Source organism: Sceloporus occidentalis, unplaced genomic scaffold (assembly GCF_023333645.1).
Source record: "Sceloporus occidentalis isolate IW3139 unplaced genomic scaffold, rSceOcc1.0.p SCAF_20, whole genome shotgun sequence".
NCBI classification, from domain to species: Eukaryota; Metazoa; Chordata; class Lepidosauria; order Squamata; family Phrynosomatidae; genus Sceloporus; species Sceloporus occidentalis.
The window spans coordinates 865874-891481 of NW_028317000.1; the positions used below are offsets into that span (position 1 = coordinate 865874).

General features: G+C 42.3%; 1 protein-coding gene across 10 annotated transcripts in view; it reads right to left on the reverse strand.

Moving 5' to 3' along the window:
- Positions 1–4137: 4137 nt before the first annotated feature.
- The window catches only part of PUM1 (pumilio RNA binding family member 1), a 75631-nt gene continuing 54160 nt past the window's right edge, over positions 4138–25608 (reverse strand). For 7 of the 10 annotated variants that reach the window (XM_089483510.1, XM_089483512.1, XM_089483509.1 and 4 more), the window contains exons 15-22: positions 22175–22442; positions 19327–19456; positions 19054–19188; positions 18009–18146; positions 16836–16961; positions 15853–15974; positions 10157–10349; positions 4138–5953 (exon numbers count right to left, since the gene is read on the reverse strand). In XM_089483510.1, the coding sequence (XP_089339636.1) occupies positions 5822–5953; positions 10157–10349; positions 15853–15974; positions 16836–16961; positions 18009–18146; positions 19054–19188; positions 19327–19456; positions 22175–22442 (1244 nt within the window). In that variant the 3' untranslated portion in view covers positions 4138–5821. The remainder of the gene's footprint in view (positions 5954–10156; positions 10350–15852; positions 15975–16835; positions 16962–18008; positions 18147–19053; positions 19189–19326; positions 19457–22174; positions 22443–25608) is intronic. The other 3 variants (XM_089483515.1, XM_089483514.1, XM_089483511.1) reach the window with 1 other exon arrangement.

A 25608-nucleotide genomic window follows, 5' to 3' on the forward strand; every position in this document is an offset into this window, starting at 1 on the left:
TCTTGAAGTACAGAAAAGGAGATCAGTTGAATTGTGGAGAACATAAACATGCCTAAGTGCCCTAATAAAGATTATTTTGGTTGGGAGGACATTTGCAATGCTATGTTGTTTAGCTGTATTATTGTTGGGTTTGGGTTTTTTTGGTCAATTGATTGATTAATAAATTAAAGGCATTGCTTTGTCACCTCCCAGTTCACAAGGGCTCTCAAAATAATGAACAAATAAAAGCAATTAAAACAGTACACATTTTAAAAAATTTAAACATATTAAAACACTCTTTAAAACAATCTAAGAACAGTTGAAAAATATATAATGTTAAAATCATTAAAACAGAGCCACTTCAAACGTTGAAGGCCATTCAGAATAGCATTGTCTTAGCTGCCTGATAGAAAAATATATCAAAAGAGATATTCTCCTTGTTGTTGCACTTAAAATTCAGTTATGTATTGTCAATATGAAGAATGCTAGATGTGTAAATGATAGACAGATTTCTGCTGCAATGGATTGCAGTCTAGGAAACGTAACACAAAAAGAAGACATAATGGTAGAAAGAAGAGAACAATCAAAGATAAGGCCCAGCTATGTTTTAAAAGATCAGGTGAAAGGGCAACAGATGGGGGACACATTTCAAGGAGGAAGGTGACCCACTGAAGCTGGTCCCAGTCAACTTAATGGAGAAAGTCTACTTAACTCCCCCTGCTCTCATGAATGATGCCAGTTGGAAGGCCCATAGATGAAATCTGTTCTGGGAAGGAGTGCAATGGTGGTTATTCCCAAAAAGGTTCATGGAGAGGGCCTAAGGGTCTCCCTTCTACCTCCTGACCTTTGCCAGGTAGGACACCCATTGATGACGCCCGTTCGAGGCAGGAGGATCCCAATGGTAGTCGACCCCAGGCAGGTTCACGAGGGCCAAGGCGATAGTTTCTGAATGGAATGGCCATTGGTCCTGTTTGTTCTGGTTTGGAGGAGCTATGTGCATGAAGATGGTCAAGTTGTTTCTTCAGTCCATTGTCATGACTATCAAACTGAATGGGCTCTGGTGGATTCTGCAGTAGAAGCGAAGAACTCAATGGTGGTTCATTCCATAGAGGCTCATGAAGTGGGCCTAACCATTTCTCTCTCCCCATCTGACAGCTGCCAGGTACAATACCCACTGATGGAGTCTGTTCTGGTTGGGAAGAACCAGATGCATGTCTCTCTGATCCTTTCTGAGAGTTGCCAGATGGTATGTCCAGCGGTGAGGGAACCCGTTGTAGAAAGTAGGACACAAATGGAACTTGAACCCAGATGGGCTCATGAAGAGGGCCTAGTTGTTTTTCGTTCCTTTTCTCACAGTTACCAAGTGCAGTGGACACTGAGGGGGTCTGCTCTAGTTGGGAAGAGCCTATGGACTGTTGGTTCAAGCCAGGCTTGTAGAGATGGCATATGTATTTCCCTTTCTTCTTCTGATCACTGCCAAATTCAATAGGCTCCGGTATAGTCTGTAATAATAAAGAGGAACCCAATGGAGGTTGGTCCCATAAAGGCTCATGGAGAGGGCCTAGTGGTCTGTCTCTCCACTTCTGACATCTGCATCGTGGTGTTACCATTGGTGGAACTGTTTCTGTTTCAGTGCATCCCAGCGATTGCTCATTCCAGACAGGCTCATGGAGAAGGCCTGGTTCATGGTCCATATGCTGATAGCTATGAGGAGGAACAATCAGTGATGGAACCCATTCTATGGAGGAGGAGCCCAACGAGGGTTGTTCCCAGACAGGCTCATGAAGAGGGCCTGGCTCTTTCTCCATCCCATTTTCATATCTGTCATGTTTAGTGGCCATGGGTGGTGCCTGTTTTGGAAAGAAGGAACCCAGCAATTATCCCAGACAGCCTCATGAAGAAGATGTATCTGTTTTTCTCTCCATTCTAACAGCTATGTGATAGAATAGAAAATGGATGATTCTGTGCTGATATTTATTGTGGACCTCTATGCAAGATTTGCAACTGCATAGTTTTTGGTGACATTGGTCATTGTTGCATGGGGAGATGTGTTGTGACAGAGGATGGAGGGCTGTTGAGCAGCTCTTTTTATGATGCAACATCTATGATGAGCAGGGCATAGCTTATAGTTAGGCAGCAGAGTGTTGTAAATGGCTCATATGCCAGATATAGGAAGACAGTGGTGGCAAACCTTGGACTTTTCAGTTGAAAAGAAAGAGATTCCTTCATTTTAGATTTTCCATCCATAAATAGGTCTTGAGTGTGATATAGTCCTTGATCTCTCCATTCTATGAAACGGTTCAAAATTTATCTGTCCTATGAAAACTTGGATGGAGTAAGAGAGGCTTCAAAGGGAAGAGGTCAAGGGCTAAAACATGTCTCCAATGACAGAGAAATGGGTTTTGTAAGTCTGTGAGAGATTTTCTTGAGATTGTGGAGAAGATGGGGTTGAATTGGATTGAGGAGGCAGACTTTGTCTCTGCCCTGACCCATCTGGAAGAGGTTGTATGTCTAATAATCTTGGTAAACTGAGTCAGTTGGAAAGTATAGAGTATGTGCTCTGGGATTGCCAATATCCCAAGATTAGAGTGGATGTGTCTGATTTTGAAAGTCTAGACCACTTATTGCCAAAAATGAAATTGGATCTGTCGGAGTGTCCTATGACATACTGTGAATTGAAGAGTGAATTGGGAAATATGGATGCTTCCCCTTTTCCTATGGGTCTCTTTTAGAAAAACAATTTTGAGTTTCATTTTTCCCCCAAGTAGGAACAGATTCTTTTATGCTTGGGAAAGGAATTTAGACCCTTCGCATTAGATGAGACTGTTCCTTCTGGGCTTCCCAGGTGTTCCCCTCTATTGAAAAGGAAAGCTGAATATCCCACATGGCCTGTCGTAAGCACCTTAAACTAGCTTTTGCTACAGGTGTGGTGAGAATGCTAGCCACCAACTTTAATCCAGTCAACCCTCTGAGGCATAGTGGTGATAACAGCTTTCAAGAATTAGACCTAATTTGGATAGATACATTAAGTATTTTACTAGTTGGAATGTATGGCCTCAGTGTTCAAGCGCTGTCTTCAGCAAAGGCCAACACTGCTCCCGATTATATGACTATACACTAGAAGCCTGCTACTCTCGCTTGTCTGTATGCCAATACTAAAAATGTTAGAACTGCCTCTATCTTCTTACCAAAATGATCAGATCTGAAAAAAGCAGTTTGCAGATCATATTCTCCTATACAAACCTAGGTTTTGGGATCTGCACAGCATGACATTTCTTTGGTTCTTCCACTTAATAATAGCAAGGTACCACAAGGGCCAGGTAGTCCAACCCTCTGCCATGCAAGAATAAACTACAGCACTCCCAAAAAAATGTCCACCAAAGATTTAGACCTCTGAAGGGAGAGAGATCACCACCTTGCAAGGAAATCCATTCCATTAAAAACTTCTTCCTAATATTTACATAGAATCTTTTCTTGCTATCTGAATTCATTTCTTGACATTCTAGTTACTGCACCAGCAGAAAACAAGTTGTCTCCCCTCCTACATGACATCCTTTCAGATATTTATTTCAGACATCATTTCTCCAAGTTACATATACCCAACTCCCAAAGTCATTGTTTATAAAGCTTAGTTGACAGACCTTTAATCATCTTGGTTGTCCTTCTGTGGACATGTTCCAAGTTGTTCAGTGTCTGCTTCTAGGCTATGGAACTGCATCTTGAGAGAGGCTAGTCTTGTTGTTGCCTTCAGTTATGTCCAACTTATGACAACTTATCATCGGGTTTTCTTGGCAAGTTTCTTCAGAGGGGGTTTGCCACTGCCATCCTATGAAGCTGAGAAAGTGTGACTTTCCCAAGGTCACCCAGGGGGTTTACATGGCTGAGCTGGGATTCAAATCCTGGTCTCCAGGGTCAAACCACTATGCCAGGCTGTCTCCTAGGTTAAGGCAAAGACCTCCATATTCAGGCAGGATTTAGGCATCTAACTGGATCCTAAGAATTAAGCTTCGAATGGGGGGCTGATGTACTTAAGTATTATTATAAACCTAAGTGCTCTTTAACTATAATGAATCCCAGTTCTGGGAGAAAGGTGAGATATCATTAATATAAATAAACAAGGCAAAGAAGTCAGAAAGAAAGACAGACAAACAGTAAGAATATTTTGTCCTGGTGCACTATATTGGAAATATTCAAAGAAACACAACCCCAGATTCCAAAGTTCTGTATTTTCAAAATAAAGGTCACACATTGTTTAGAGACAATCTACACAAGAGTTACAAAAAATAGTTGCCCAGGCATAAGCATACACAGGTTTGTTAATTATACACATATGGTTACAAGTGTGCTTGCAAAAAGGTTCATTGGAAATATACACAAGGCTCTGTAAATGTACACCGTGTAGTGTTACAATTCTATATTCAAACAAGGAAAATTGACAGTATGTTACATTCACTTACAAGTAGACAAAATGCAAAATACAGTTTATCTTCTGTACAAAAAGGCAAAGTGATTCACACTTTACAAGGTGAAAGAGGGACTCTGATTGCAAAGGAATACTAACGGGGAGTGGTACTTTTCTCCACTTTTTTTTTTACTGCCACAAAATAAGTAAAATGTTACTTTTTTTAAAAAAAAAAAGTCAAATAAAACACTATTTTTGAACTGAATCATTTGTGTAGAACATTTAGAAAGGATTGCTACTTTCTCAACTAGGTGACAAATAAAAAAACCAAGCATTCTTTTAAACATTAACCAGGCTGTATAAAGAGAACATTTCCTTCAAAAGAAAAAAAAAATTACTTCTGGTTGAAATTACAATTTACAATATACAACACTACAACCATAAAAGGGGTGAATATACACTGAAATGCACAGGGTTTGCTAATTTATTTTCTTACCAAAAATGGGTTTATGTTGATTCAAACTTTTCCACATTTACATTACAGAGGTTTACAAATGTACAATTGTACAATCAAAAGTATGTTCCACTACTAGGGTACATTATAGATACAGATTAGACATCAAAACAAGAAAATACTACAAATTTTTATATATGCAAAGTCTACACCAAGTATACACTATATATTTATAGAAGCAAGACCAAAGTTGAATTGGATTTTTTTTCCTCCCTACATGCTAAATAATAATTAAAAAAAAGCCTCCTTGTCAACAGAACTGGAGTCGGCAGCAACCCACACACCTTCCATCTACTTTAAAAAACCTCCTGGTGTATAGGTTCACTCTCGAGACTAAGTTCAATCCTATAGCACAATATACAAGGAAAAAGGAATTTTAAAAGTTTCTGAAACTTAAAAACTTATTTTAAATTGAAGCTTTAGCAAATTGATTTTTTTTAAAGTGTATAAACAGTGTTCAATGAAGATTTGTGCAATTGAACTAAAATTTTAAACTTCTCTTTTGAGTTCTGGCTAAAAGAGAACAAAACAGCTGTTTCCAAAAAGCTCTCCTTTAAGATAGAGAAGTTAAAATGGTATTTTTTTTTTTAAATTTCAAATTAGCCACTTTGAAAGTTCCAGTATCTGAAATAGTTACACCAGTGGACAAAATGTGGCTTTCCATGTACATCTGTTGCCTATGTACAAGAATTCTATACACCACTGAGACAGCAGGGCAATTAATCATTTAAAAAAATAATTAGTACATGTTATGCTGAATAAAATTAAAGAAATTTACAAATGGTCTTTTTTGCCTTTCTTTCTTTTTTGTAGTTCCAGATCTACGTTGCGCAACCATGAATATTTTCAAAATGTATATTGGAATATGATTGGTTGCTGGTTGTAAATTCCAGATGGTTACTGGCTCTTTTCTGTAGGTCATGGCTTCAAATGATACCATTTGGTGGTCCACAGATGGGCCCGAGGTCAACCCCATTTTTCATGTAATACTTTTCTAGCTTGGCTAAGATGTGTTTTCCATAGGTGTACTTGCGGAGAGTGGCAATGTGTGGCCGGATCTACAAAATAAGAGTGTGAAAATGTTTAGGCGCAGTAAATAAACAGCTGCAAACAATGCTCCTAAGTTCTGAGCAACACGTGGCATTCCTGTAACCATGTAATATTTCAATACATATGGTCACTCTGAAATGGGTAGTGTTTGGCATTCTTTCCAACTCAGTTGCCAGAGAGTAGATTCAGGCAGACAGCTGAGTATCACTGAACTGGTTTGTGTGTGTTTTTGGTATATACAATGTTCTGAGACTGATTCAGAATACATTGCAACCAAATAACAAAATCACAAGTGATGTGCTGAAGAGCTTTTTGTTCCACTATTATGGTACTAAAGATGTCTATCTACAACCAGACTATTGTTAGGGATGATGGGAGTTGCAGCTCTTCTCCTGGCTTTCACTCTCACCCCCCTGGTCAGCGGAAGAACAACCAGTTTGACCAGTAGCTCTGAGAATTGGCTGAAGATGTTTTCCAATCTTCTCTGGAGTCTGCTGGTTCTTGTTCAGCTCTCAAGACACCAGTCAACACAGTAGTCTTCTATAAAAGATCTACTTTTATTCTAATATATACACTATGCACAAAACAACTCACTACTCACAAAACTCACACTACTATACTCCTCAATACCCACACTACTATACTCCTCAATACCCACAAAAAGTATTGCCATACATTATTGCTTATATAGACATGTGTCTCTCTATTCATTATACAGTTGTCACCTCCTGGGCGTGAACATACATTATGATTGACACATCATACTTGGCTCAATCTTTACCTCACATTGCATCATACATTACTGTCCACTCAATGACTTTCAGGTGACATCAATTTGCACCTTTTCACTTTGTCCTTGCCACATGTGTCCTTGGCTTTTAGGAACTTCTAATTACATTATATGCAACACCTATGTGCCATTTCAATTGCTTTTGCTGTGTCATGTTACTTTCAAATACATTCATATACATATTATATTTCTTGTGACTCTATATCCCATGTTGCTTTTTCCTGACAACTATTTTTCCACACTTAATGTTATGTTAGTGCATAAGTATGAGCCAATTTCATTCGCCAAAACTATGTAAATGTTTCAATATACATTAAATTCTGACTTCACACTCAGTAACAGAAATGCTCACATCTAAAAGATTGATTGATTTATTGTAGAATACACATTCAAAGAGTAAAGCCCTCTTCATCCAATCTGAGAAAGTTTCTGTCACAATAATAAATCCATTCGTTTTTAAGGAACTCAATTTTTATTTTATTTTTTTGTTCAAACAGACTATCCTCTGAAATAAGAACAATAAAATAGAGCATACATGGAACAATCATCAGAAGTCTCACGGTACTTAAAAGAGTCACATGTTAATTGCAGCAAAACTTTGCACTGGTTAGAATCCCGTTCACTGGATGCAACTAGAATAAAGACACTTAAGGCTACATCTATAGTCCCGAATACACTCACTGAATTATTGGGACTTGCTAAGTCCATACTTCTGTAAGTTTTTTAATGTACTTTTGGGGGGTGGGGAAGAAAGTTCCATTAATTCAACATGTATGGTTCACACTAACAACTCAAATGTCTGTGCTTACTTTATTCATACTGGGATGGATTTGATTTAATCATACCCAGAGAAGACCAACTGAAGTCAAAAGTAATTTAAGTCCTCTAAGTCTATTGCACGAAGGGATATGATCCAACCCATTATATTCACTACTCATGGGGTATCTTGACTTAAATTACAGTTCAAGAATGCTTATCTTGCAAGGAAATTTCCTTTACATGCATCTGTCCTGATGTGGCTGGCACTTCCTCTGAAATTGCCCTATGTGATTTTAAGTTTTCCATATAGGCTTATTCTCTTGCGATTCTTCCTGGCACAGTATTTACATAATACAACATTGTCACTAGGCCATCCTCCTTGGAGTTTACACTTAAACAAAATTATGAAAGATATCTGAATAATTTAGGCAGATTTCAGAGTCTCAATTAGCCTTGATACAGAATGTAATTTTTAACGGTCACAGCACATAGCTGTTGGGCGGCCTTTGTTAAAAAAGTCATCGTTTTATGGGCAAGGTTTTGGAATGTGTGGTGGCTTCCCAACTCCAGGGGTTTCTGGATGAAACGGATTATCTACATCCATTTCAATCTGGTTTCAGCCTGGCTATAGAACAGAGACAGCCTTGATCGCCTTGGTGGATGACCTACGCAGGGAACTAGACAGGGGGAGTGTGTCCCTATTGATTCTCCTGGACCTCTCAGTGGCTTTTGATACCATCAATCATGATATCCTTCTGGACTGGCTGTCTAGGATGGGGCTTGGAGGTACTGTTCTACAGATTCCTGTTCGACCCCCCATTGACCTGTGGGGTCCCTCAGGATTCTGTGTTGTCCCCTATGCTGTTTAACATATACATGAAACCACTGGGAGAGGTTGTCGAGAGTTTTGGGGTGCAGAAGACACACAACTCTACTACTCCTTCCCACCTCAATCCAAGGAGGCTGTCCTGGTTCTAAACCAGTGTCTGTCTTCAGTAATTGACTGGATGAGGGCAAACAAATTGAAACTTAATCCAGACAAGACTGAGGTGCTCCTAGTTAGTCGGAAGGCAGACCGGGGAATAGGGATCCAGCCTGTGTTAGATGGGGTCACACTCCCCCTGAAGACACAGGTTCACAGTTTGGGGATACTCTTGGACTCACCTTTGAACCTGGAGGCCCAGGTCTCTGCTGTGACCAGGAGAGTCTATGCACATTTAAAACTTGTGTGTCAGCTGCACCCGTTCCTTGAGAAGTCAGTTCTGGCTACGGTGGTACATACCTTGGTTACATCACATTTGGACTACTGTAATGGGCTCTACATGGGGCTGCCTTTGAAAAGTGTTTGGAAAATTCAGCTGGTTCAAAGAGCTGCTGCCAGGCTGTTAACAGGGGCAGATTACAGAGATCATACAATGCCACTGTTGAAACAGCTTCACTGGCTGTCAGTTTGTTTCCGGGCACAATTCAAGGTGCTGGTTATTACCTATAAAGCCCTACATGGATCAGGTCCACACTATTTGGCAGACCATTTCTCCTGGTATGAACTGGCCCGGACTCTGAGATCCTCTGGAGAAGCCCTTCTCTAAGTCCCAACACCATCACAAACACGGTTGGTGGGGACACGAGAGAGGGCCTTCTTGGTGGCTGCCCCTAGACTCTGGAACTCCCTGCCCAGGAAATGGATAAGAACGGCTCCCTCCTTGATGGCCTTCCGCTGGCAGCTGAAGACCTACCTGTTCACACAGGCATTTTAAGGAATTACTATAAGGACAGCCTGGGATATTGGACCATTTTAAAAATTTGGTACAATCTGGACTTTTCCCTTTCCCTACTGCCATTCCCTTCTCCTTTTGCATCATGTCTTTTTTAGATTGTAAGCCTGAGGGCAGGGAAATGTCCATTTAACAAATTGTAAGCCTTAGCCGAAGAATGGGGTATAAATAATAATAATAATAATAATAATAATAATAATAATAATAATTATTATTATTATTATTATCTATATATAGTTTTATCTTTTTAAAATATGTTTTATTCTTTTAATAACTATCTGTTTTAATTCCATAATAATTTAATGTACTTTTTAAAATGTTTTCAATTGTACTGTTTTTAATGCTGTGAAACCACTCTGAGTCCCAGTCCTGGGAAAAGAGCGGGATACAAATAAATATAATAAATAAATAAATAAACAAGCAACTGCTATTTTCATGCTAAAAAACTGGGACAAATTACCCTTGTGCAGATTTGATTATTCACGATTTTATTAATCTGTTCTCTCTAGGAATATCAAGGTCCTCCAGCGCAACCCTATGGTCAACCTTAACCAAAGGTCACATTGAAGGACCTAGAGACTTCTAGAGAGAACACTCCACTAGGTATTTGTAGCTCCTCCAGTACAATTCTATGGTCAATATCTGGCAAATGTTGACCACAGAGTTGTACTGGAGGACCTAGAGATTCCTAGAGAGGTGATCTCTAAGTTAAAAACATAGTGTTTTTCTTATTTTCAGTTTTTCCACATTCATAGGGGTCCTGTGCCCCTAACCCCAGCGAATATGGAGGGACACGTGTAGTGGCTTTTGGTAAACTCTGTTCACATTCTTGCTCTTTTTTCTGCTCTCACTACATGACCAATAGTAAATCTATATCCACAGCTTACCTTGTGCATGACAATCTTTCTTTGTGCTGGCTCTGCCACATCAATCATTTTCTGTACCACATAGTTGGCATACTGATCTTTCATCATGGTGTATAAGGCACTGTGAGGGCCATCATTCATAGTACACACCTCATCAATCAGCATGGCACGTTCAGTGCGGGAAGCATGTGTAACACATTTTTCCACGACATTGCTGGAAAAAAAATGGAAGAGGAATGGAAGTTATTTCTAACACTCCTACTTAGAATTCCTGATCAGTAACAAAATAGTGGATTCACTTTTGGAACCAAAGAAAGATCCAAATGATGAACAAGATATAGCATATCTTGATTTCAGTAAGGCCTTTGTCAAGGTTTCCCATGACATTCTTGTAAACAAGCTTGCAAACTGTGGGCTAGACAAAGTAACTATTACATGGATTTGTAATTGGCTGACCAGCCAAACCCAAAGGGTGCTCAACAATGGCTCCTTTTCATCCTGGAGAGAAGTGACCAGTGGGGTCCCACAGGGCTCTGTCCTGGGCCCAATGCTATTAAACATCTTTATCAATGACGTGGATGACACAATTGGGTGCATAGTTATAAAATTTGCAGATGACACTAAATTAGGAGTAGTAGCTAATACCCCAGAGGACAGGATCAAGATTCAAAATGACCCGAACAGACTAAAGCTAACAAAATGAATTTCAACATGGAGAAATGTAAGGTACTGCACTTAGGGCGGAAAAATAAAATGCACAGATATAGGATGGGGGACACCTGGCTGAATGAGACTTCGTGTGAAAGGGATCTAGGAGTCCAAGTAGACCACAAGTTGAACATGAGTCAACAGTGCAATGTGGCAGCTAAAAAAGCCAATGTGATTTTAGGCTGCATCGACAGAAATATAGATCAAGGGAAGTAATAGTGCCACTGTATTCTGCTTTGGTCAGGCCCCACCTGGAAAATTATGTCCAGTTCTGGTCACCACAGTTCAAAAATGATGCTGAGAAACTGGAGCATGTCCAAAGGAAGGTAACTAAAATGGTGAAGGGTCTGAAAAACATGCCCTATGGGAAGCGACTTAGGGAGCTGGGGATGTTTAGCCTGGAAAAGAGGTTAGTTAAGAGGTGGTATGATAGCCCTGTTTAAGTATTTGAAGGGGTGTCATCTTGAGGATGGAGCAAGCTTGTCTTCTGCTGCTACAGAGAATAGGACCTGGAGCAATGGATGCAAGCTCCAGGCAAAGAGATTCCACCTTAACATTAGGAGGAACTTCCTGACAGTAAGGGCTGTTCAACAGTGGAACAAACTCCCTCGGAGTGTAGTGGAGTCTCCTTCCTTAGAGGTCTTTAAACAGAGGCTGGATGGCCATCTGTCGGAGATGCTTTGATTGAGAGTTCCTATATGGCAGAATGGGGTTGGACTGGATGGCCCTTGTGGTCTCTTCCAACTCTATGATTCTATGGTGAGGTACAGACCGCCAGAAAGAGGCGGCCGGGAGCCGCCTCCCTTTTCTGCGTAGTTGTGGAGCAGTAACCAAATGCTACTCACAAAACAAAGGAGCGCTGCAACACTTGTGGGATGTTTGCCTTCTTGCCTACAGATGTGGAGAACTTCACTTGCACCAAATGCAAGTTGGTAGCACTCTTGGAGGAGAAAGACCAGCAGCTGAAGCTACATTTCAGCATATTAGAGAGCAAGAGGATTTCCAGGACAGAACGGAACCAACGGTCTTGGAAGTTGGTAGGGAGGAGAACCTTGATGTGACAGACAGGCTGACAAGACTGGTCAAGCCTACTGATCAATACCCTTCCTTCTGGTCCATGTGGGAACCAATGATACTGCAAGACACAGCCTTCAGAACATCAGAAGGGATTACGAGGCTCTTGGTAGGAAGCTGAAAGAAATGGATGCACAAGTTGTCATCTCGTCTCTTCTGCCAGTTGATGGGAGGGAAGGGAGAGGAAAATAGCAGATGTAAACAACTGGCTCTGCAGATGGTGCCACCAAGAACGATTTGGATTCTTTGATCATGGGCTGCAGTTCCATGGGGGGGGGGGGGGTTCTGGAAACAGATGAGTTGCATCTTATGCCATTTGGAAGAAATGTTTTTGCCAACCGTCTCAAGAATTTGATCAGGAGGGCTTTAAACTGAGTTCCGTGGGGGAGGGAGACAATATTATGGAAGGAGAAAGGGGATGGAGAAAATAGTCAAACCGACATAGAGGAAACAAGACAAACAGTGCAAGGACCCAACAGTGGGAGGCAAAAAAACTTGCACAGGCAGCAAGTAAAGAGGACCCATGGTCTGCGATGTCTCTACACTAATGCACAGAGCATGGGAAATAAGCAAGATGAACACAAACTCTTAGTACAACAAAGCAAATATGATATAATAGGCATCACTGAAACCTGGTGGCACGAGTCTCAGAACTGGAATGTAGAAATAGAGGGGTATAACCTTTTAAAGAGAAATAGGCCAAACAGGAAAAGAGGAGGAATAACACATTAGTTACACCAGTGAAGAGATCCAGGAACTCAATACTGGAACCCAGGTGGAGAGCATCTGGATAAAAATTAAAGGGGAGGGAAACAGCAAGGATGTTATGGTGGGAGTCTACTACAGACCCCCAAGTCAGATGGAGGAATTTGATGACGCCTTTCTAGAACAGATGACTACACACTCAGAAAGGAGAGATGTAGTAGTGATGGGGGACCAGAACTATCCTCCTATTTGCTGGAATTCAAACTCAGCAAAATCCTCAAGGTTTAGCAAATTCCTCACTTGCCTGGAAGACAATTTCATTTTCCAAATGGTGGAAGAGTCAATAAGGGGGTCAACTATTTTAGATCTGATCCTAACCAACAAGGATGCTTTGGTTAATGGGGTGCAAGTGGTGGGATCCTTAGGTGGAAGTGACCATGTTCTCCTGGAGTTTGTTATACAGTGGAAAGGAGAAGCCAGGCATAGTCAGACACGCATTCTAGATTTTAGGAGAGCGGATTTTAGTAAACTTAGAGAAATATTGGGGGTGATCCCATGGTCAGGAATACTAAAAGATAAGGGAGTTCAAGACCGATGGGACTTTCTCAAAAGGGAGATACTGAAGGCATAATTTCAAACAGTTCCAGTGAGAAAGAAAAATGGGAGATGTCTCACAAAACCAGGATGAATGACTAAGGAACTTTCAACTGAGCTAGCTTTTAAATGGAACATGTATAAGAAATGGAAAAATGGTGAAATCACCAAATGAGATTTCAAACAAATAGCTAGATTATGTAGGGGTAAAGTCAGAAAAGCTAAAGTGCAGAATGAACTCAGGAGAGATTAAGAATAAAAAGGGCTTTTTTGGATATGTCTGCAGCAAAAGGAAAAAAAAAGGAAATGGTAGGGCCACTGCATGGAGAAGATGGCAAAATGCTAACAGAAGACAGAGAAAAGGCAGAATTACTCAACACTTTCTTTGCCTCTGTGTTCTCAGAAAAGGAAAAGGGTGCTCAACCTGAGGAAAATGGAGCAGAGGACAGAATAGGGGAATTTCAGCACAGAATAAGTAAAGAGATAGTACTGGAATACCTTGTTAATCTAAATGAATATAAGTCTCCAGGACCAGATGAACTACATCCAAAGTATTAAAAGAACAGGAAAATGTAATATCGGAGCATGGCAGGGGGCTGGACTGGATGGCCCTTGTGGTCTCTTCCAGTTCTACGATTCTATGATTCTATGATCTTGTTCTGGTAAGGCACAAGAAACCACTTAAGTTCCCGTAGATGGAACCTGGCTCATTGAATGAAGTAATAATCAGGCCCAATATCTTGCCTAAAATAATTAGTTGCAATGTAGCTGACCCAATACACTCCTGACCAGGAGGCTGCTGATGGATGGACCTGATGATGAGATAGAGCATGTTCATTTTCAGCCTTGATAATATTGCAGGTAAACCTGCTTCTGATAGTACAGTGGACCCTTGCCTTACGTGGGGATCCGTTCTGGACCACCACCTCCCACATAAGGCAAATTCCACCTATGCTGGAGCCCCATTCATTTGAATGGAGCTTGTGCACGCGCCAGCACGGCAGTGCGGCCCTTGAACGCGTATAGTTATACACGGGTGCACTGTATAAAGTATGAAGGATAGCATCCTGCCTCATGTAGTGACTGTAAAAGGCTGAAGAGCTTCTGTAGTGGTAATAAGAAGTCTGAGGAGCTAGAACCTATATGACTCATAAGAGCTGCGATACTTATGATATCGATAACCATGATACTGAGCATGTCAGGACTGACAACGTCTCCTGGAACAGTCCTTCAACCTGAAAGACAACACAGAATCACTAACAGAACTTGAAGAAGACCTGCAATGGGATCGACATGACTGTCAACAAGGTGATGATAGTGGAGCAAAGATCTAGCTGTAGGCATGCCCAAAGGAGGAGGTCATTTGGGAGGAGGTATAGCCAAGACCTGCAGTATAGGAGAAGACTTGAGAATTTTGCCTTATGATATATTTTATTGTGTGGGCAAATGGTTGCAAACACTCAGAAGGAACGATGTGGGGCCTCTCACCCCAGAAGGAGGACTCCCAGAGTAGGAGATCCTGTATCCTCCAATACAGCAAGGGCCGACCGAGCAGAAGAGGAAGGCTCTTGCAATGAGACGATTTCAATGGCCATCTGAGATAATGTTATGTGGCAAGAGAGTGGTGATGGTCTTTGCCCTCGGGACACTGCTAAGATGTCTGTGTGTTCTATTCATTGTCTGTCCCTGGAGGGCACCTTCACAGCTGAGCCCAGCCCCAATTCTTCATCTGAGGATAGATGCAGCTGTGTGTACCAACTCACTGAGACTGGCCATCCCCTCAAAGGTGGCAAGGCTAAAGCAAAACAGGGAGTTTAAAGCTGAATTAGGACCACTGAAATCCACAATCTGGATAGGATTAGCCAGAGCACTAAACCCTGTCCATTTTTCAGACAAGGTGGGATGAAATTGGCTCTCACTGTTGGGGTGGTGAATTTTGATTGACAGGTGATATGCCCTGCCTGTGAAGAGTGAAAGAGGAGACCCAGCTTGAAGCTTCCCAACACTGCTGGAAAATTATATCGTACTGGCTGCTATACAAGCCAAATAGCCTGGTTTGTTTAGCTGGCTTGCTTGATAAATTTTTAAAACAGAAATCTTGGTTTGTAAAGAATTACAAGCTAAAAATCAGAAAAAGTGAAAAGAAATCCTACTTGTCTTCTTCTCCTGGCTATGTAACAGAAAAAACAATATAATTACTATGAGAAGACTCTTTTCTGCACCTATGTTTTACAATTATCCATGAATGCAGCCAATGGCAAACCACTGTTTATTTCAGCCAGGACAAGATGGTGAGAAAGAGCAAGTGGAGAAGAGCCTGTGGCATCATAACTGACCCAAGCTAATATGAATTGCCAACTAAGACCATACACCATATACATACATGTGAAGAGATGCATACTTCAACAAAATTTACCAGTGTACATAAGAGTGCTTATTTAGCAGCTAAAGCACACAACTTTAAATAAGCATCCTTTACACTGTGTGATTATTTCTTGTTGTGCTCTGAATCACAACTCTCCACACACACACACACACACACACACACTACATTTTTTTAAAATTGTCCTTCAAAACTTCACCATTCTACAATTTAGCACTGGTTAGGAAAATACAAAACAAGGAAATCAAAGCACCTGGCGAATTTATGTTGACTTAGTACAAGTACATTGCCTCTAATTTCTCCTACTATCTTGCTTTTATCTTCAGGTCGTCCATGTTCAAGTACATGCTGGATGACATAGTTCCCATACTGATCCTGTTGAGCACATAACATTATTACATCAACTCAAAAACAACTGTGCACATTACAATTTTTTAAATACTGTTTTTGTACTCTGCCTTTGAACACTGCCTTTCTACCTAAAAGTGGAATTACATGCACAGGATTTGAAACTAAAAAACCATAAAAACAAAACACACAAACCAGAATCACAAGCAGCAGTAAACACAAATGGTGAAGGTCTTAATATTCCTGTAAAATTAACAAAGGTCCTGGTGAATAAAACCATTTTCACCCAGAAGTTAATACAGTGTGCCCGCACCATATGCAGGCTCGTCATATGCGGACTTGAGATCACATGGATGACGAGCCCTAATATGGTAAATGGGGCGCCACAGGAACACGGCCCATTCAAATCAACGGGGCTTGATCATACATGGAATTTGCCTTATGCGGGGGGGGGGGGGGTGGAACAGATCCTCTGCGTAAGGCAAGGGCACATTGCAGATAGGCACTTGTCTCTTTGGCCCTGCTCCTCTCACATTTTATTACATCACTTTCTATTACAATTCATTATATGTTAAACCTGCCTGGTTAGCATACACACCATCCATTTGATTCTTACAGTAACAATAACAAATATTTATTATTTATTTGTATCCCGCTCTTTTCCCAGGACTGGGACTTAAAGCGGCTTCAAAGTATTTTTTTTTTAAAGTACATTGAAAAGAATTTTTAAACTGGTCCAACATCGAACATCTCAGCCTGTCCAAATAGCTGAAGGCCAATGAGTAAGTATTACAACTAATTAGAAACCTGGGCTACCTGGCCAAAATGCAACTTCAGGAATTACTGTCTCACTGGTCAGCCCTCCTTAACCAATCTCTAAAGTACTACCTGCACAAGCTGTTCCGTGTGTTGGTGAAGCTCTTCCAGGATGGGTAGAGTCTGCTCAGGAAGACAGTGCTCAAGAATCCTCTGAATGACACGGCAGCCATACGGATGAGTAGACAAGGCAAACACCTGAGTTCAACAGACACAGGAAAAAAGCTTTTTAAAAAAAAAATCTGAAAAAAGGGAAAGCCTGTCCCTTATCTGATGGGGAGTATAGTCACATGGTTGACTGGTTTTTGGAAGACTGGTTTTTTTTTTGGGGGGGGGGGGGGGAATTCTGTGTTTCCTTGGGGATGAAAGAAAGCTGGGAGCTAGACCAGGCAGGTCTGCATGTCCTTAAATCCCAAGAATAAGAAAAGGACTAGGCAGTATGAAAAGACTGTTTACTGGGACTGTTTACCCTGGCATTTAAATGCTTTCCTGGGCATAGACGACATGGCGTTCTTCTTGTCCTTAGTTGCCAGTGATGATGTCCTTAAGAGCCTTCCCAAAATAGGGAGCCAGTAAAAGGGACTGTGGCTAAGCTGGAGCTATGAGTCCATGTTCCAGTGCTTTAGCCAAACAGAGCACCTAGCTACAATAGTAGCTGCAGTGGCGTAGATGGAAAAGGTAAGAATATCTTTGTGGAAACTGAGCAGGGCTATCGATGAAAGGATGACCTGGAGGTCTCTGATTCATAGGGTCATCTTAAATTGAAGTCAACTTGATGGCAGCTAAAAAAAACAAAATATGTACCTCAATCTTAGCTTCCCAACCTTCTCTCCTCAAACCCAATTTGTTGTGTAACCTTTTGCCTTAATTCATTAAGTTTTGGTAGGATGTCAGGAGCAAGGCTAACCAATGGAACTTCCCCTTCCCCCTTGGACAAAATTTGGAAGAGAAGCTCTGCAGGACAAAAAGCTATAGTATAACATGCTTCAATATCAACATTAAATAGATAAGCAGGAATGCCTTGTATTCCCAAATAATTTTGCCAAAAGGTTAGAATACAACATCAGACAAGGGGGAAACTGCACTATTGTGGATTTAAAGAGAAAGGAAAATAGTTAATTCTTAAGACTAAATAACTAAGCTGCCATAGACACTGAGATAAACTTGAAAAACTCAACAACCACAGTATTTTATTGAAGTCCCCCCCACCCCCCTGCCCTGTCTATACTGTACAAGCATACTTACCTGCCCTTTAAATGCATCAATGATGAACTGAAGTGATTGGGGCTGTACACACTCAATGCACTTTTGCACAACATGGTTCCCATTCTGGTCTTTCACACATTTGAGCACATGGCCATCCAGTTCTCGGACCATCTCATTCTATTGGGGAGGGGGAGAGAAAGCACCACCAGAATCACAGCTGGCAAGCACCATTGGACTTGAAGAATATACAAAGCTGCCTGATATCAGTTTACACAATTTGTTCATCCAGGCCAGTACTGTACATTCTAGCTAATAATGATACTCCAATGTCTCAGGCACATGTCTTTTCCATTGCTCCCTCATCCTTTTAACTGGTGATGCCAGAAATGGAAGTGGGAACTTCTGTATGCAAGCATGTATTATACCAATAACATACGGTCCCTTGAAAATTCAAGGAAAATTTCCATTTTTATGAGTCAACCCTGTTCTCAAAGATAAGAAAGAGAACCTTTATTCAGTTTCCTTTTCATCTATAAGATACAGGAGAGCTGGAGATCCTTAGTGAATTATTAGAATTTCCCTTGCCTGAGAAAAACAGGGAGAGTAAAAACTTTTGATAAATTGCTTTATTATTATTATTATTAACCTTTATTTATAAAGCGCTGTAAATTTACACAGCGCTGTACATACAATATTTTAGTTAGACGGTTCCCTGGCCTCAGGCTTACAAGCTAAAAAGACACGACACAAAAGGAGAAGGAATGGTTATGGGGAAGGGGATCAGGTCCAGTAGTTTTTCTCCACCTCAGAGGTCATTAAGAGATGCTTTTGTTTCCTGGTTTCTGTAATAACAGATCTATAAACTCACTTCTAGTATTTCTCCTTGGCCATGAATTCCTAGTACTGTTCCCTGCTCCCTCAAGTGTTTTACTATTTGTGCACTTACACAAGTCACGGAACACATGCACCATAAAAATTAAAAGTAAATCACAAAGACAAAACCTAACAGTTTAATTTTAATTAACAACATCAACAAAAACAAGAACATCTAACATCAAGAAGTAAAGTTAAAGTGGAAACTTACAATTACCTGCTGGTCTGGAGGGATAAACTCAAGGGCCTTCTGTATAACTCTGCAGCCGTACATTTGCAAAGCCAGGGAGAGAACGTGGCCACGAATACGTTCTGCCAAAGCAAGTTTTTGTTCTAGGCTACCAAACTAGAAAGCAGATATAATAGATATGTTAGGATCCCACAAAGCAGATACTATGCTTTTATTTTAAGATGTAAGTCTCCTTAAAAATAAACAAACAAAAAATTAGTTTTGAAAACTGAGAACAATGCAAATGAAACTCACCTCAAAGAATTTCTGGATTACATAGTTTCCAAACACATCAACCATCAGCTGATAAGCTGCCTGCAGGATTTCATTAAAGACAAGCTGCCGTTCAGCTGGAGTGGCACGTTCCAGTTTAAGTTGGATAAACCTGCAGGTATTTCAATTTAAAATTAGTTGGTTCATGTTTTCCTTCATGAACTAAAGCATTAGGCGAAGTCAATTGCCTCAAAAATTTTCTTGAGTATCACAAAGGCCTGTTACAGACTGCCAAAATAAAGCTGCTTCGGGTCTCTTTGGAGGTATGCTATTTAAATGATGCATGGGTCCTAAGAGTCCGGAGGTTGCACCAAAGCCACACTCCATTCCTAAGCACTGGAGTGCAGCTTTTGGTGCAGCTTCCGGATTCTTAGGATGCATGCATCATTTTAATAGCATATCTCCAAAGAGACCCGAAGCAGCTTTATTTTGGCAGTCTGTAACAGGCCAAAAGGTATCTTTTTGCTTCCCAACCCGATGCTCTTCAAATGCACTTGGATCATAAACCATTATCCCAAGCAAGAATGCTCAGACGGATTGCACAATAATCTGGAGGGCACCAAGTTGGAGAATGCTGTTTTAATATACTGTCAGCAGAAGGTTAAGGCAAATAAGCCTTATGTAGTCTATGACCAAACTTCCAAAAAAAACTTTCTTCTCTTCATGTTTCACTATAGATACCCGAGATATGGCTCAATGGCACAGCTTGCTGGTTTTCTGCACCAAACCAGATCTACTGCTTTTATGGTATGTGAACAAATATTTCCAAGAAAATTCCATGATAGGTTTGCCTTAGTGTTGCCATAAGTCAGAAACGACTTGAAGGCCTACAGCTTCCTAAACCTGAAAGTCTCTATGGATGAAACAAGAGTGTTGGACCTTGGACTCCTGGATGGCAAATAGTTGGGAAAGGGGGAAAAAAGAGCATTATATTTAACATCCCCCTCGCGGCCAACTATGTTCCATCCGGTGCGGCTCGGGAATTCATGGAAACCATGACAGCCATGGGCCTGTCACAACTGGTCTCAGGGCCTACGCATTCTGCGGGTAATACACTCGATTTGGTCTTTTGTACGGACATGGAAATTCCGTGGGCGGAAATATCGAATATTTCCCCCTTGTCATGGATGGATCATTTCCTGGTGGAGGCAAAAATCAAGGCTTCTACCCAGATCCTCCCCAGGGGTGGCGGACCTATTAAAATGGTCCACCCTCGAAGGCTGATGGAACCCAAAAGGTTCCAAGAAGCCCTAGAGGGGTCTACGGTTGGAACCGACGGCGACTCTGTTGATGCCCTGACTGGTATCTGGGATACCAACCTTTCCAGGGCTATACACAGCATCGCTCCCAAGCATCCTCCCAAACGGAAGTACTCGCGATAGGTTCCCCTAGCCCAGGGATGGCGGTGGTTCCACCTGTCCTGAATGGGATCACGCTCCCCGTGAAGGACTCTGTACGCAGTCTGGGGGTGCTCCTTGACTCATCGCTCCACCTTACATCTCAGGTGGATGCGACGGTCAGGAGCACCTGTTATCAGCTTCGGCTGATACGCCAGCTGCGTCCCTACCTGAGCCGGGGGGACCTAGAAACAGTAGTACATGCTCTGGTAACCTCTCAGTTGGATTTCTGCAATGCGCTCTACATGGGGCAACCCTTGTACCATACCCGGAAGCTGCAATTAGTGCAGAATATGGCAGCGAGACTGGTCACTAATACACCTAGGACCAGTCATATAACACCGGTCTTAAAGGACCTACATTGGCTGCCTATTCGCTTCCGGGCGCAATACAAGGTGTTGGTTATAACCTATAAAGCCCTAAATGGCTTGGGCCCAGAGTACTTGAAGGACCGCCTCTCTCCGTACAATCCGCCCCGCACGCTCAGATCCAGCAGGCAGCACCTACTAAAAGTTCCAGAGGCTAGATTGAACAACACCACCAGAAGGGCCTTTTCGACCTCGGCCCCCATCCTCTGGAACGCGCTGCCTACCAAGTTCCGTTCAGCAACCTCTCTGGCCCAATTCAAGAAGGAGCTAAAGATGCTTCTCTTTAGGCAGGCTTATCCCTAAGCCTCTGCCTTGTGAGCCCTTCCCCCCCCCGTTAAGTCCCTGTTAAGTCTCTTTGTTAGTTCCCCTGTTAGCCATTGGTGAGTCATCTGTGATTTGGCACAGACTATTTTTACTGTATTGATGGTTTTAATATGTTGTTTTAATAATTGTATGGATGTCTGCTGTGAACCGCCCTGATGTTTCGAAGGGCGGTATACAAATAAAGTTTATTTATTTATTATTATTTATCCAAATGGGTTTATTAATTTATTTTATTTTAGGTTTCAGAGAGAAATACGACGGAGAGTTTGGGACAGCTAATCATAACAATAGGTGTTTGCACATATTATACACTTTACATTTTGATCTGCTCAAAGATTTATCAGAAGTTTATGAATAAGGCAGTATTCATTAACAATTACACTACAAACAAATGTACGATCATCATTTCCTTGAGGCACAGTGAATAACCACAGCAAACACAACTTTGAAGACCTGGGATTTTGGAAATTCTGGACTTTTCTTTTAAGGCTCATTATATCCTCCATGTATGGTTTTTCAGTCAGAAAAGACTGGCCACTGTTTCTATAATTCATATTACATAACATTTTAAAAAACCCAATATGAAAGATGCTTTGGAAATCGTATCAACAGTGATACATTGATTAATTAAGAAATTTATACTATTGCACATTCCATGTTTTTAGGAAGTTATACTGATTTTTTAATAGACATATAAAAGGGCAATTCTATAGTTCTTTTTAATTAGTTATATCATCTCACCTGGATCCATGTTGGTCCTGAGAGAACTCCATGATATGCCCAGCAATCTCTCTCAGTTGCAGATTTGGATACCGGTTATTCCGGAAGTCCTCAAGCAGCCTGCTGCGACCGGAAGGCATGACATCAGACATCCCATAGCGTAAGCGTGAAGAAGGAAAGAGTGTACTGCTGGGGCTGAAGAGGCTGGAGGCACTGCTTGCACTGCGATACTTGGCTTCAGCTCCAGGAGCAGCAGAGATATAACGTCCACTTCCATTTGTGAGACCTCCTGTCATGAAAAATGAAAATGTCTTGTCACGCAGCAGATAAAAGAAACTTAAAGCTGTGAACACAAAGAAGCTTTTCCATCCAAGCTATCAAGGTGGGACATATTCCAATTAAAGAAATCCTAGTATTGCAACCAAAATAAATAGCTTGATTCAAACATAAATGAAAGTAACGACAACCATTTTCTTCATCACCCCTTTTTTCTTTGGAACTTATATGCAAAATAAAGCTTTCTCTTTTAACCATAGTTTCACCTAACATCCAGACCTGAAGAACTATGATTTGTTTGAAAAGTTATGGGGACTATGTTGCATCCTGGTTTGTTCTCATTAACTTTACTTTGAATTAAACACAAATCTCTGAGTTTGGACATGACAAACAACTATAAATTACTCAGAATCAAGTTTTTTTAACTTGATAAAGATGGGAATGCCTTACACTTGTAGCTAGAAACATTTTTTCCTATTACAGGTTGAGTATCCCTTATCTGAAATGCTTGGGAGCAAAAGTGTTTCGGATTTTGAAAATTTTCCGAGTTTTTTTGTTTTGTTTTAGTATTTGCATCTTTTGTACATAATGAGATATGACAGCCAGTGTGGTACGCCACACTGGCTGTCATATCTCATTATGTACTATAGTTTGAGGATTGGACTATGACTCTGAAGGCCAGGGTTCAAATCCCTGCTCAGCCTTGAAACTCCACTGGGTAATCTTGGGCAAGTCACCTTCTCTCAGCCTCAGAGGATGGCAACCTCCCTCTGAAGAATCTTGCCAAGGAAACTCTGTCATTGGTTGCCTTAGGGTTGGCAGAACTCAGAAATTACTTGAAGGCATTTAACAACAAATAAAATATCCTGGAGTTAGGATCCAAGTCTATACATGAAATTCATTTTGTATATACCTTAAACCAGGGGTCGGCAACTCCCGGCCCGGTGAGGCCTTCGGACTGGCCCCAGCCTGGTCCTGCTGCCGATTGCCACCGGCACGGGGAAATCGGTGGCAGGACCTCTCTCGTGAGCGGCCTTTGGTCTCGCGCAAGAGGCCATGGGAGGGAAGGAAGGGGGCGGGGGTCCTCCTCCTCCTTCCTTCCCTTGGCTGCCAGACAGCCACGGAGAGGGAAGGAAGGGGGAGGGGGTCCTCCTCCTCCTCCATTCCCTTCCCACAGCTGCCAGAGCCGCGGGGAGGGAAGGAAGGGGCGGAGGTCCTCCTCCTCCTCCTCCTCTCCCTTCCCACGGCTGGCAGACAGCCGCGGGGAGGGGAGGAAGGGGGCGGGGGTCCTCCTCCAACAGGGCTGCAGTGGGCCTCTAAGAGGCCCGGTGCAATCGTCAGAGCCCTCCAACAGGGCTCCGGCGGCCGCCATTCCCTTCAGCCGATGGGAAGAGCTGAAGGGAAGGGCCTGGGACGGGTGCCCAAGCCCTTCCCTTCGGCCTCCCCTTCGGCCTCAAGGGCCCCTTGGAGCCCTTTCAGCTGAAGGGAAGAGCCGAAGGGAAGGGGCTGGGACGGGTGGCCAAGCCCTTCCCTTTGGCATCCCTCCCCTTCGGCCTCAAGGGCCCCTTGGAGCCCTTTCGGCCGAAGGGAAGGGCCTGGGACGGGTGCCCAAGCCCTTCCCTTCGGCCTCCCTCCCCTTCGGCCTCAAGGGCAACTTGGAGCCCGTTCGGCCGAAGGAAGGGACTGAAGAGGAGAGGGCGGGCACACGCCTCCTCCTCCCCGCGGGGCTTCGGCAGACCAGAGGTGTCCTTCGGAGGACACCTCAGGCCTGGCAAAGCCCCGAGGAAAGGAGTAGGGGCCGCACGCCTGTTGTTCCTGCCCCTCACGGGCCCTTACTGGTCTCCAGCTATCTCTGAGAGGCAGCTGGGGGCCAAGGAAGGGCAGGAGGAGCAGGCGCGCGCCTGTCACCCCCTCTCCCAATCCCCCCCCCCACATCTAGCTGTCTCTCAGACAGCTGGAGGTCGGGAAAGGGAGCAGAGAAAGCCCCGCCCCCTGGAGGGTGGAAGCTCCGCCCCCGGCATCCAGCTCTGCCCCTGGAGGGTGGAAGTTCCACCCCCGGCATGTGGCCCCGCCCCCGGAGGGTGGAAGCTCCCCCCCGGCTTCGGCCCCCCCAGTTGTCTGAGGGACAGCAACCCGGCCCCCGGCTCAAAAAGGTTGCCTACCCCTGACTTAGATGATGCAGTGGAGGAAATCCTTATCAAGTTTGTGGATGATACAAAACTGGAAGAGAGAGCTAACTCATTGGGAAATAGTAAATAGTAGAATTAAAAAAGACTTTGATAAACTGGAAAATTAGGCAGAAATTAATAACATGAATTTCAACAGACAAATGCAAAATTCTACATTTAATGGCTACAAAAAGGACAGGTTATATACCTCTAACTGTAGTTCTTCAAGTATCTGTGAACCCAGGCAAACTGGTTGTCCAGTGCCTGCACACCTCCTCTTTCACAACCTTCTACCGTGTTCTAAAGTATTTGCTGATATATGCCGATGCAAGAATACAAGGGACCAGCAAGACGTGAGAAGGGAAGGATGGGCAGGGTTGTGTGAGTTCACAAATGATCACTCAGAAGAACTACAGCTACAGGTATGCAAACTATCCTTCTTCATGGTCTTTGATTCACACAAATGGGAGACTAGCAAGCTACAGGACAAATCTGAACTTTCGTCTCTTTTCAACATTGTTTTGATTTTTTTTTATTTTGCTCTAACTTTTCATCTGTGTGTGAAGTGAATAGGCCTTTCCTGTCCAAAAAACAAACAAAACACCCCCCCCCAAAAAAAACAACAACAACCCACACCAGGTTTATAACAGACAGAGTTTCTATCTGGGATATCTTTGGGAAGATGGTTTAAAAAGGGGTATTTTGTCCCATGTTGGTAACCCATGCTGGGTTTCGAACTGGCTATGTGAAGGGGCAATTCATCTGTGGCATCATGTTTCATGCCCAAACTGTCTGCTGGGATAGAAACTTGTTTTTGTAAAAAATTATTTATGACAGCTTTCTTAAGCAATGGAGTAAGGCGTAGGATGTCTATACAACACTTTCTTGCATCTTACATCTTCTTGATTCTACATTTTTTCAATCTTTCTTGATACCATAGAACATGAAAAGCAGTTCTTTTCAGGACTGATGAGAACATGTAAGAATGATGACATAGGGATGGCTACAGGA